Source organism: Perca flavescens, chromosome 1, assembly GCF_004354835.1.
Source record: "Perca flavescens isolate YP-PL-M2 chromosome 1, PFLA_1.0, whole genome shotgun sequence".
Classification (NCBI taxonomy): domain Eukaryota; kingdom Metazoa; phylum Chordata; class Actinopteri; order Perciformes; family Percidae; genus Perca; species Perca flavescens.
The window spans coordinates 3,491,963-3,505,213 of NC_041331.1; the positions used below are offsets into that span (position 1 = coordinate 3,491,963).

Below are 13,251 nucleotides of genomic sequence, written 5' to 3' on the forward strand. Positions count from 1 at the left end.
ACACACACACAAACAATGGACTGAAGATGCTCACATGGGAGTGTTCTCTCCTGTATCCATATGATGTCTCCCTCAAGCTGCTGAAAATTTGGCATGAGTTTAGAGATAAGCAGTGTGTGTGTGTGTGTGTGTGTGTGTGTGTGTGTGTGTGTGTGTGTGTGTGTGTGTGTGTGTGTACATGAGCTTGGTCATATACAGTACATAACACATTGCATCATGTATCATGTCTGTTATTATAGTGAACTAAAATGAAAAAAGCAGTGAAAAATAGTACCGTATTTTACGGACTATAAGTCGCTCTCCGGAGTATAAGTCGCATAAGTCAAAAAATGCGTGATGAAGAGGAAAAAAAATTTATTTAGAATTGTTTTGTTTTTTTCATCTGTCAACTACACAATAGCACACAGATCAACAGGCTGAATACGGTAGGTGTCCGGTATGTTACCGTAACACATTAACAGTTATTGAACTATACAATAGCACACAGAACAACTAGCTAGCAGGGCGTGGAGCATGGATGGATTAAAAGGCGTGGAGACGTAACTGCACCGTTGAGCCCCTCCCGACTCCTTCCTCCAGCTCTGGCCATCTAGCTTTCAGCCCGCGATTAGCCGATTAGCTTTCTTTGTTTTCTTCATTGCAGTAAGAGTCACCTTTTCGCCAGTCTCCCTCACAAGTTTCTCTCATTTCAAACTCTCTTTCTGCTGCTCAATTACCGTTTTCGGGGCTGCATATTTTACTACCTGCAGTTTGTTATCTCTTTTCTTTCTCAGTTGTCTTTAGCAGCAGTATTGTAGTTGTCACAAGCCTAGAGCGCCCTCTCGCGGCTGTAGACGGTAATGTTTTCAGTATGAATTAACATGGAAAAACATGTTAAATCATATATATTTTGATATATAAGTCGCACCTGACTATAAGTCGCAGGACCAGCCAAAGTAGGAAAAAAAGTGCGACTTATAGTCCGGAAAATACGGTAAACTGAAACTAAATACAAACTAAAACCTTCAAGAAACACTAAAACTAAACTGAATCTATATTGCCAGGTTAAAAAAATACTAAAAATAAAATATCAATGAATCTTTTCCGTTTTAGTTTTTTTAGCTATAATATATCACTAAAAGAAGCTGAGCATGCATTTCCGTCAATACCCACCAGGTCCGGATTTGTTGCTGAACGGACCCACGAGATCTCGCAAATTCACGTAGAATAGAACCACAAAACCAACAACAGTTAGTTTCCATCCAGAGGACTAGAGGGGAAACAGCTCTGTGCTGTGTTTTCAAGATGTAGTGCAGGGAAATATGATGGATGTTTTATTTTTGCTTCAATGTTAGGCTACTGTACATTCAGCTACATACGTTTAAGACATTATACCTGTCCTTAACAAAAGGTAACTAAAACTACTGTAAAAATAAAACCAAATATATAAAAACTAAAACTAAACCTTACGCCTTAAACAGATTTAACAGTTTAACCTTAAACCGTTTTTTAGAAAAACTGAAACTTAACTTAAACTAGCAAACTAAAACTAAAATTTTGTTGAAAAGTCAAAACTAAAATCAAATAAAAACATCTTGAAAAGTCGAACCTTTATAAGCCTCGGTCTGTTGTCACCTGCTCTCTTTAGCTACAAGGCCTCCTAATGTGGTTATAATGTCTCTGTTTTTGTAAGAATATTAAAGTTAAACAAATATATGATTTTCAAGTTGGAATTGCATTTGTGGAATTTTTCTACTTATTTCGAGTAGAGTTCATGACTTCTGGGGTTCTTTCAACTCAGCGCAAAGGCTGTTCCAAGACAAATATAATATTCAGACGCCACGTTCTGAAATCATCATGAGGATATCATGTGAAAACAACATTACTTACTGCCTGAATCCGATACCAGACTGAGATCCTATCTCCCACTCTGCATTGCTGTCCAACTTATGAGCATTTCTTCCTGACATGATGTATCTGCGCTCACAGGAATATCCACGGCACTGTGACCTTTGAACTTTGAACCATCATTCTAGTTTCTTACAGTATCGGCTTACTTAAATGCTTTGTAAGTACAGTACCGGACATTTTGTAAGTACAGTGCAGTACATTTTGTAAGTACAGACACAAAATATCTGCTCTTTTACTCCAGATTAATGCACAACTGTGTATTTCCTATTCTTCACTATTTTGTCATAGTTTCAACCAAACCGAATATGACCTAACTATGATGTTTAAAACAGGAGGAAGGACACTAAAAACAGATCCACATTACACATGCAACCCCCGCTGAGATTGCCTCGGGAAACATGTTTGTAGTTGTGGCTTTTACACAGAATTACATAACTTTCTACACCACAGGAATGGTGATATTAGCTGGGGTTATTATATAACTTATGACCGCAGTCATCTTAATAAAAAAGTTGCAGGGTCATCCACAAAACTCTTCATGGCAAAATCAGTATGGTAAAAGAAAGAGAATGTTATTTTTGCTTTACAACACGTGCAGCACATACATAATCTTCAAAACTTAAAAGGCGCTGACACGCTAACCCGATAATCGGCCGTCGGACAGTCTGGCGAGGTCGGTGACTCGAGTCTGTTCGGTGTGTGCCGTGCCGTCGTCAGTCTGAGGGGCCGTCGGTGTACATTTCGGCCGACCTGACGCGTTCAGTCGGAGGCAGGGCAGTTGGGACTCACCCGGAAATGGCGAGCGGAATGAGCGTGACGAGAGTCTCTCAAAATCTGACAAAAATCTTCTAAACTGACCTTTGTCGAGCTGAAATGAAGACAGATTCAGCAACTGCACGGCCTATTTCTCTCTTAAAATGTGTTCAGAAACACGTTTCAGTGAACTATTTTAGTACAATATGAGATCGTATTCTGAACGAGCCGCCATGACAGTCTGGCTTTGAATTTCCGGAGAGAAAACAGATCCACATGACGCGTTCGTCCAATCAGCTGCCGGTTTTCATTTTTTGGGCAACAATAATCTCTTCGGTGTGTTCTGAGGAACTTTTTGGACCAACTCGGGGAGACTGATCAGTCCGACTGGCTTTTCTACCGACGGTTGGCTGTATGGTCTGGTTGGTGGTGCCTTAATTTGTCACAGCATAGACATGCAGATTTTCTCAAATGATAATGTGATGTGTTATCATACTGATGAACCTACGGAGAACCAGCTGAGTCTGCAGCTCGCCTCTGCTTTTCAGCGCTTGATGGCTCTATTTCGCTCCTTTTTCAGAGCCCGTAAGTTATTTATTGCTGTCAGGGTGTAAAGACTATTTAAACAATATATAAAAAAAATTTATATTGGAAATAGTTACCAAGAGACAGAGGCTACGAAGAGAGTGAAGAGAAAGTTGGTATTTCATACCAACATGGTTCAAAAGTTATGCAAGGAGTTGAGTCGGACAGATTTCCGTCAAACCAGAGTTACATTTACTCTACGTAGAATGAGATCAGTGAAGTTCTCACCTCACCAACACCAGAAATGCAACTCTTCAGTTTGCTTGTGTTGCATTTTAACTAGCTGCCATCCAGATGGTTTCGTTCAAACTCATTTTCCATATTGATAAGCTAAGTAGAAGTGCCTAATATGAAAATAATAACACCACATTTAAAAAAATAAAAATCCTTTAATAGGTCTCACATAAAAGTCCTTATAGGTCACTGGAAGGTTATGAAGGTGATATTTAAAACAAAGGGATTAATGAGGGTCATCAGGACACATTCCTACACACATGCACACACTCTTCTGCTAACTAAATCTATTTGACATGTAACCATTGCTCAATCTTTTTCTGGTGGTCTACGGTGTGTGTGTGTGTGTGTGTGTGTGTGTGTGTGTGTGTGTGTGTGTGTGTGTGTGTGTGTGTGTGCGTGCGTGTGCTTGTATGTGTGTGCGTGTGTGTCCATGTGACAGGCCGTCCAGAGTTGTCCAGCCTCCTTTTTTTGGACTCCTTTGCAGTTCCATGGATCGTATTACTGGCTGCTCTCCCCGCACCGCTGAGCCCACCACCTCTGCGCCAATCACAGCCTGCCTTTACATACGCGCACATGCGTGCGCGAACGCACAGACACAGACCCTGACACACACACATACACGGCGATCCATCGCTCCGGTTCACATGCGTCCCCACCGACTCCGCGTAGCGCTGGCTGCGCCAAGATGAGCGGTTGTCCCGGTACCATGATCTGAGCGTCTCACCGCCTGAGTGACCCAGAGCCGGGGAGAGAGAGAGAGAGAGAGAGAGAGAGAGAGAGAGACCATCTTTCCTCTCTCACAACCCATCTTCCGTTCGCTCGGAAGAGACCGCAGCTCTAGCCGTTTCTCACTCGCATCTTTTCTTTTTTTCACCCCCTCCTGCTGTTCTTACTGCATCCCTCCGTTATTGTCGGTCTCCCGGTTTAAAGGAGAAACCGGAGAGCCCAGGAGTGCTTTTGTGGAAATACATTTTTCGCATTTTTTTTTCCTGCTGAGTGTTGGTAGCGCGCAGTTGGTGCGCGCTTTCGTAAATTCCGGTGAATGGTGGATTTGGCAAACATGGAGAGTGTGGAGAAGGAATGCGGGGCCCTCGGGGGTCTGTTCCAGGCGATTGTCAACGACATGAAGGTAAATAAAAGCTTGCTTTTTTACGTTTCACTGGATCTGTGATCGTGGTTAAACACATGTGATTCCTCCATGAGAATAATCATTCAGCCTAATCATAATGGAGCTGGTGTCTCGGTTTCTAATACCTGGACACGCACCTCTACTGATAAACTGATGCTGGTTTGGATTGTATTTATTATTAAGACCGAGGGCTGGCACCATTATATTGAGAGTGATGCGGCTGCCCGCTGGGTTGTTGGTGCGAAACCACCGGCCCTCCTCCTCCTCCTCCTCTCCTCCGTCCCTAGAATATTGGCTGCGCATGCAAACGTCAATGCATCCGTTATCGGACATGCTTGGCGTGATGCTCACCTCTTGTCCCTGCAAAATCAGCAGTGGCCCACTCACAAAACAGTTTCACAAGGGTTTCTCAATGCGTCTGGCATGATACCACAAAATGTGGGTTGTGTTTGAATAGCCTGCATAAGAGCGCTGGGGCTCCTATACAAGCTCCGTGTGTCCGGTGCCTAAATGAACCTGGAACTCCATTCATCTCGATATGTTCGTGGAGCAAATTAGCACATTAGAGAGGCCTTTAGATAATGTGTCCAATTACAGACCTAAGACACTGTACGTCGGTTATGGCTACAGCTTGGACACATTCTGTCACATAGGCCTTACGCATGTGGAGCTGCTGGCTGGGTATTTACTTGAGATGCATGTCCCAATGGTTACTGTGCGTCTCCATGAGTGCAGCGTCATTGATTTTCTGTCAGGCTGATCAGGCAGGAACACATGAAGGCGTGAGAAGCCGTGCAGCCGTCAGTCACCCAGTGTCCCTGTCTGTCTGCCTGACTGCCTGCCTGTCTCCCTGCCTGTCTGTCTGTCTGTCTGTCTGTCTGTCCGTCTGCCTGCCTCCCTGACTGTCTGCCTGACTGTCTGTCTGTCTATATTATCTGTCGGTCTGTCTGTCTGTCTGTATGATCGATCTGTCAGTCAGTCAGTCAGTGGTTCTGCAGCGTGATGGCTCCAGCATGGCACTAACAGCATACTGCCAGGCTTTAGTGGCTCAGTACACACCCAGGCTAAATGCACTGGTCCACTCGTGCTGCTGCTGCTGTACGATGCTCTGGATGAAAGCGTCCATCAAATGGTTCATGACACAGTCTCTGTCAATATGTCTGCCTGTCAGACGCCCATGCAGCTCTGCTGTCTGCCTGTCATCCCCTGTCTTCCCTCTCTCTCTTTGTCTCACTCATTCTGAATATCAAAGATAAGCCTGTTCTCTTCCAAACTCTGCTCATTGTATTGCCATCTGCATTATGACCCCAAATGGTAGAGGTCATGTGCCGTAAGAAGAGGTTATTGGCTTTGTGTTGTGCAGTGAGATGTGGGAGGAGGAGAAAGTGATCTACACGAGTATGTTCCTGGATATCAAGTCGATACTCATCCAACACATGATGCTTGTTTCAAAGATTGTTTGCAATAGTAAATATAGAAAGAAATATAAAGACTCATTTTAATTCAGTTCAATTTTAATTCAGCATTTTACATTACACAAGTGCATGGTGAAATGAATGAATAAAAAAATAGATTTAATGTGGCCAATTTATAGCGGTATTCCAGTAATTTACTATAAAGTGTAACGACTGACTAGAGCAAGATTTTCTAAAAAGAAATGTCAAAACTGAAGCAGCAGAGGCTGAGATGACTACCTCTTAGTCCCTAGTGCGGGTCGAGCTCCAAAAAAACAATGGATCCTACATTTCCCATAATGCACCCCAATAACATATTTTGTTAGACCCTCCCTGCCCTCATCTTTCAAACTCTGCTACCCCATTTCTTAATGCAGGCGTTGTGATCAAGATGGTCAGATTTTCATTATGTGTTGTGTGCAAGTACCTTTCACTGTGAACAGATTGAGAACAGATGACTTTGTTGTTTTTGTCATTTGATAATTGATATACGGTATCTAAGCTACAACTCTCCAATACTTTAACCAAAGACTCAGGTTTCTTCTTTGTAAAGTCAAGGAATTAGAGCTCAAATGATTCAACGAGCAACTATTTTCATAATCAATTAAAGCAAAAGTGCCCAACCTTCCCTAGTTTCAGATTCTAAATATGTTTGGAGGATTTGCTGCTTTTCTTTTTGTTATGTGATAGCAAACTGAACATCTTTGGGTTTGTCTGTTGGTCAGACAAAACAAGCAACTTCATGACATCACCTTGGATTCTGGAATATTGTGAAGGGAATCGTCCAATGTATGCTGACATTACAAAAAAATCTGTTTAACTTAAAACTAAGTGATAGGAATAATTTATTTGGGCATAACAACAAATTAAAATGTCTAAATAAAATCTAAAGGATTGACAGGCTCTGTAGCATGGGGGTCACGCTTATTGTCCACAATGCCTGGACTGCAGACACGGCAGTGGTGAACATATTTAGCATTGCTTGTCCTGCGATAGGACAGTAGCAGTTCCAGCTACGCAGGGCATTCATCTGTACTTTGGAGCAGATTCTGAGAGCTGTATAATGGGATGCACCAACCATGCAGACCATAAATCAAGGCAGTTTCAAGGGTTCCAACTAATGGGAAATCATTATTCTGCCAAATACATCCACTTTGAGATGATAACAGACTTGTAATAATGCTCATCCTGCTAAAACCATTCAAATTGGTTGCATAGCAACATCAGCACCTACTGTATGACACATCTGTACTGCTCCTTAGAGTACAGGGTGTAGGTGTAAAGTGAGAGGTATTGCAGTACAGCGAGATGTCAGTTTTTTTTAGCATGTTTCTATGGACCTTTTTCACAGCAGGCCTTTGGACTTGTCATAGTAGGAAAAGCACAGCTGAAATTTATCACCTTAACGATGGCTCAGTTCCATCCAGTTTCCCAGTAAACTATTTCAGTGAGTCAGCATGCACAATACCAGGTCCTCTCCTAAGTGGAATGCAGCCATCATTAATGGTTTAATACCAGGGTCTCTCCTAAGTGGAATGCAGCCATCATAAATGGTTTAATACCAGGGTCTCTCCTAAGTGGAATGCAGCCATCAGTAATGGTTTTGAATACACCTGTGCTTTTCCTACTATGACATGTCAACATGAATGATGTCTGCCATGAAAAAGGTCTACTGGGACAGGAAGTTACAACTCAGTTGCTTTTTGGTAAATTAACCCATACTCTACGGTAATGGTGTTAGCAGTAGTAGTGTTTTGCATGGAGACATGGCTGAATTGCCCCCTTATCTACAGAGCAGCATGGTGTAAAATTGAGCCAAAGATTATTGTACAGTAACATAATAGGATCAAGTCTCATTTTTGTATAAAGTGAAAGATTACAATCACAAATCTGTATTTAGAACATAGCACATTACAAAAATACAGAAATAAAAAGAATAACACGTAAGAAGACAGCTTAATTTCCCCATAAAACCTTCCCATTCCTCATCTTATACTACTCTTATTCATTCAACTCACTCGAGAGATACAACAGTGCATCAATTTATTCTACAACTTTCACTGTGTCAGAGATGATATAAAGGGCTGCCAAATCGTACTGTATTGTGCGAGTTTGTCCTCTAATACATATCTTATCCTTTCCATATGTTAGTCAGGTCCTGCAGCAACATTTTGAGTGTGGGAAGTGTGTGTCCCTTTTCAAGACATCAAAAGTAATGTTTTTGCTGTGATGAGACAGTGACCTAGCCTAGAAATCTAGTCATTTGCAGCCAGGGTCGTCTAGCAACTCTCCGTTGGCTTGCGAGCTGGAAAAACCAGACTCTAGTCAGGCCAATCACACACAACGGTTCCTCGTGAATTCCCTGCTACTTGAAAAAAAAGTCAATGGCTGCTGCTGCTGCTGGCGAACAGCGGAAGACTTGGAGTTCAGCTTTTCTTTGAGAAAAGAACAAAGAAAAGCACTGAAGTCATTCCTAAAAAAGGAAGATGTGTTCAGAGTTTTGCCGAACGGATATGGCAAAGGTTTAATCTATCAGCTAGCGTTGCTCTGCCTGGTTGTAGGGCTATCCTATTGCGTGCTGAGGGATTTTGAAAGACAACCATTTATCCCGCCCCTCGGATTGAGCCCTGCCAATGGTGAGTTCCCAGACCCCACATCTTGATGTGGGTTGGGCTTGTCAGGCTAACAGTGACCCTGAAATTCCATCAATTGTAGTTTTGTTCGGTTGTTGGCCACATGTCAAACCACACTGGAGCTTCTACCAAAAAAGTAAGTCTACATAGTAAAATGGTTTATTCCATTTAGTTCAGTTATGAACGACACAGATCAAAGATTTGTGGCTGTGTTTGGTTGTTAAAATAGTGATGTGATATACAATCAGGAGTCTGCACAAGGGTGTTTACTTTGAAAATAGACCGGATGCTCTATCCCTTCCACTCCCTCCCTGGCCTGTTGAACGTTGAACACTTCTACAACGCGCTGCGTCGCGGCTGGTGGAATCACAAGCAACGCAGACGCGCATGGTGGAGTCTAGGGGTAAGAAAGGAATTGCTGTCAAACTGTAGTTTAAAGAAAGCAGCTGACACTTTCCCAGAATTAGCATAGTTATAGCAAGGCCTTTTTAAAATATGTCTGCTCATTTTAATACATTTCATAGACAAACTCATCGAGAACAATATCACCAAAGCTTTAATTCTGATGTCACCCTTCACTATAACAATGTTTAGTCTTGATATGTATATATCTTGTACTATTCTTGCTCTATCAGGCTCTGATGCTCAAACACAAACACACACAATGCAGAATAAAATTGGGTAATCAATGTTCAAGGAATACCACTTTAAAGGCATCTCCCTGCTTCTCTTACACTGTCTCTGTTTTTTAAATCTATTATTCATTTGGTTTCTAATGGTTCTCTTGTTTATGCTATTCAGCTCACTCTGATACGGTATATATGGGTCACTACAACCTGGGCCAGAAACACTACTGCCTGGTCTAAATTCCTGAATCCCCAAGGAGGCACTGATTTAACATCAGTGAGTGGATGTGATGACGTGAACATTGAGTCATCAGCCCTCAAACTTACTTTGACTCAACAGGAAACAATGTGGCTTTAATCAATGTTTATAGCTCAACAAATAAGAAGCCATTTGTCAGATGGAACAAATGGATTTATATTTTTTCGTCATTGGTTCTTGGAAACAGGCTGGTTTTGATAGCCTTGGTTATTAAGTGGATGCAAGACTTGGGCAATGACACATTAAAATGTGCGGTTTGTGCCCCAACTGTTCCACATGATCCATGTTCAAATGCAATATGTACACTCAAAAGGCCACAAAAGGAATGCAGGGCATGTGGAATTGATTGGTTGATGTATACCAATGACACATTTGTCATGTGACTGTTTAATTACCAAAATAAAGTTTGTTATCAAAACAAACAAATCAAATATTCAAAGTTTTATTAAACTGCAGGTCATAGTTTGAGTTTCCATATAGTTGCAAGATTTATTAAAATAAGTTTCATTTCAATGTAAATTAAGTGCAAGTTAGTATCAATATTGATATTTAGTAGTAAGCTAGGAATTGACATGCTTTGGAAGCAAAGTAAATACAGTTGGAACAAGTGATTAACCGATAAGTCAATTAACAGAACATGTATCTGCAACTATTTTGATAATCAATTAATCAATTTGATTAGTCATTTACTTGCAACATTCGCTGGGTCCATCTGTTCACATGGAATCATTTGCTGCTGTTCTTTGTCATGTATGAAAGTTAACTGAATATTTGGTCGGACAAAACAGAAAGATTTCAAGAAGTCATTTTCGGATTTGGGAAATTGTAATCTGCATTATGTACTATTTTTATATACTTTCTAAACATTCTAAATTAATCTGCAGATTAATTGGTAATGAAAAAAATTGTTAGTTGCTGCCCTAAAAGTAAATCAATGGCTTGCCTTGACTAGTTTTACTGGCTGCACAGTTGCTTGTATTATCTTGTTTTTTACTTGCAATTCCTGTTCAAAGTAGGTTTGACACATCCTCTCAGCTGTGAAGGCAAAGTCGAGAAAATCATTAAGCGACCCCAACAAAAACAACAAGGTACATCTTAAGGGGTTGATCCTGATATATAAGATATATGAACAACACAATGCAACGTGACGACCAACAGTTTCGAGATTTTGCTGTGTGATGCTAGATATTGGCTAATGAAGCCTTGAGCCACTAAAGCAGAAATGAGGAGAGTATTGAAGGGATGAGATGATAAACCTAACACCACACCCCCAGATCTTTTTCATGTTCAAATTTGTAGTCTTTAGGCCCAACTATTGAAGGTGCCCTGCCACACGTATTTCATTACTTTGTGGTAATGTCTGAAGTTCTACCATGGACTCTGTAACTTTTTTGGTGGAAAAAATGCCTTGGTTAACTTGTTTCAAGCCATTCTAGCGCAGTATAGAAAGCCTGCAGGAAGACTCAGCTCGATTTCTGCCAGTTCTCATTAATATTCAACAAGCTAAGCTGTTTGAATCTGATTGGCTAACAGCTAGCCAATGAGAGCTGTCAGAATCCTTTACCTGCCCAACTGGGCGAGCTAATGAATAATAATGAGCTCAGGCAATATGATGTCAGACTGACCAGCTTTTGTAATTGGCCTGATTTCTCCGCTTATTTCTTTTCAGTGGCTAGAGCTGACAGAGGAGGTAGCAGTTCATTTTCACATTCATGACATAACACAAACACATATGGACATAACGTATTTAAAAAAATGTAAGTAAAAACGGTTTTGTATGGCAGGGCACCTTAATGACTCAAGTGACATTTTAGGCAATTTGTGAGATTTTGCACAGATCCCTCTGAAGACACAAAAGACACCTGCATTTACAAGTCCCAGATGGAATTATCAATATACTCATTAATACCCTTTTTGCCCTGTCGGGGGGATCCAGGGTCAGCAAGCCAGTGCAACATCCTGGCAGCATTTAGAAGTGAACTATCTAACTCAATGATACCATACACATTTTGGTTGGAGTCATACCTTTGCCTAGCCTGGTCGTACCAGACTCTGGTCCATTTCATTTGTACAGAGAGTCTGGCCACTCTCCATTGACAAGTGTTAACTTCCTTGGAGGCGGGTACTCTGTTGAAGTTTAAAACTATTGGATCTGCCCAGAGCCACTCTGGATCTGCCATAACCATTCGCTAATGTTTGGTCGTGACGTATGTCATGCGCATGTGCAACAAGAGGGGAGACCGACAACTATGGACTTATATTTAGCATTAGCATCGCTAGCGTTAGCCTTAGCCAACTCCTTCACCACTAACGGAGCGAGCTGGAAAATCTAAAGGGCCACAACATCATGGCTACCAACACAACTCAGCAAAGATTGGTCTTGCTCGGGCTTTAACTTCTGGATATTCGGCAACGTTGCTGCCACAACGGACCGAATGGCTTCGCTCGCATCTTTTTTGCGCACGTCCTGACGTTATCGTTCTCAGTCACTCCCTCTGTTCGCTGATTGTACCGCCAAATATTTGGTCGGAGAAAACCCAAGACTGAGTGAAAGTATGTAGGAGGGCGCAGCCAGGCGAACCTTTGCCCTGAGTTTGTGGACAACCTCTGCAGCCAGAATGCCATCCTGCCATCCTGCCATCCAGCCACTTACTACTAGACCTGAGACTGTACTTGGTGGATTTAGGTATCATGTCATGGACATGTTCACAACTAGATCCAAGCTAAATACTGCTGTCTGCCAATGTCAGCAGAGTAAATCTATGCTGTTTAGAAAGCACTTTTTCTTCCTCTTTCCCCATCAGCTTCATCTTCCTCCTCCTGCTCCTCCCCGGGTCCTCCCTTCCTCTTTCTCTTCTCAGCAGATCCTCCACCAAAACCAACCAGTCACTCTTCTCTGTCTGCTTCATGTGTATGATCCGTGCGTGCATGATATATGTAAATTGGCCTTGGTCTCTTTTGTGCTATATACATATATACATAGACCTGATAACTGTAAATGAATAATTGTGAACAGTGGTCATAAGATAATTGTTGCAGTTTAGTGGTTGTGATTGTTCCTTCTGGGTTTATTGATTAGGGTGTTTGGTATTTAAATATATGTACAGTATCAGACCTTCCCATATGTTCAGTAACTTGTGTGTGTGTGTGTGTGTGTGTGTGTGTGTGTGTGTGTGTGTGTGTGTGTGTGTTATGTTGTTGTCTGCCAATGTTTATCCCTGGAGGCTATGTCTCTCAACTTCCTAGTGAATTACACACACACACGCACACACACACACAAACACAAACACACACACACACACACACACACACACACACACAGGTCACAGAGGGGTAATATGATGTGACGCAGAGGTCAGTTCACGGTCAGCTGGCTATATGGACCAGTGGTTACTGGGTATATGGAATATTTTATTGACAGTCGCAGTAGGATGGAATGAAGAAGAATATGATTTGAATATATAGTAAGGTTTTAAAAGGCCTTTTTCACCTTGTTAGTCATATCTTGATTGTTTTTAGCTCATGCATTTGTGCTTAGTCCTAAAATGCTGTGTAAAATATAAAAAAGGATGTGGTTAATAGAATCACATAAACTATACTATGCTTAAGTCCAGCATCGCTGTTATTTTGCATGTTGCATGTTTATGTTAGGTGTTAACGTTTTAAGCAATTAGAAGTAAACAAT

The 13,251-nt window shown here is 41.6% G+C and overlaps 1 protein-coding gene across 3 annotated transcripts in view; it reads left to right on the forward strand.

Moving 5' to 3' along the window:
- Positions 1-4,028: 4,028 nt before the first annotated feature.
- mtss1lb (MTSS I-BAR domain containing 2b) overlaps positions 4,029-13,251 on the forward strand; it is a 94,159-nt gene continuing 84,936 nt past the window's right edge. For all 3 annotated transcript variants that reach the window (XM_028584870.1, XM_028584879.1, XM_028584887.1), the window contains exon 1: positions 4,029-4,594. In XM_028584870.1, the coding sequence (XP_028440671.1) occupies positions 4,508-4,594 (87 nt within the window). In that variant the 5' untranslated portion in view covers positions 4,029-4,507. The remainder of the gene's footprint in view (positions 4,595-13,251) is intronic.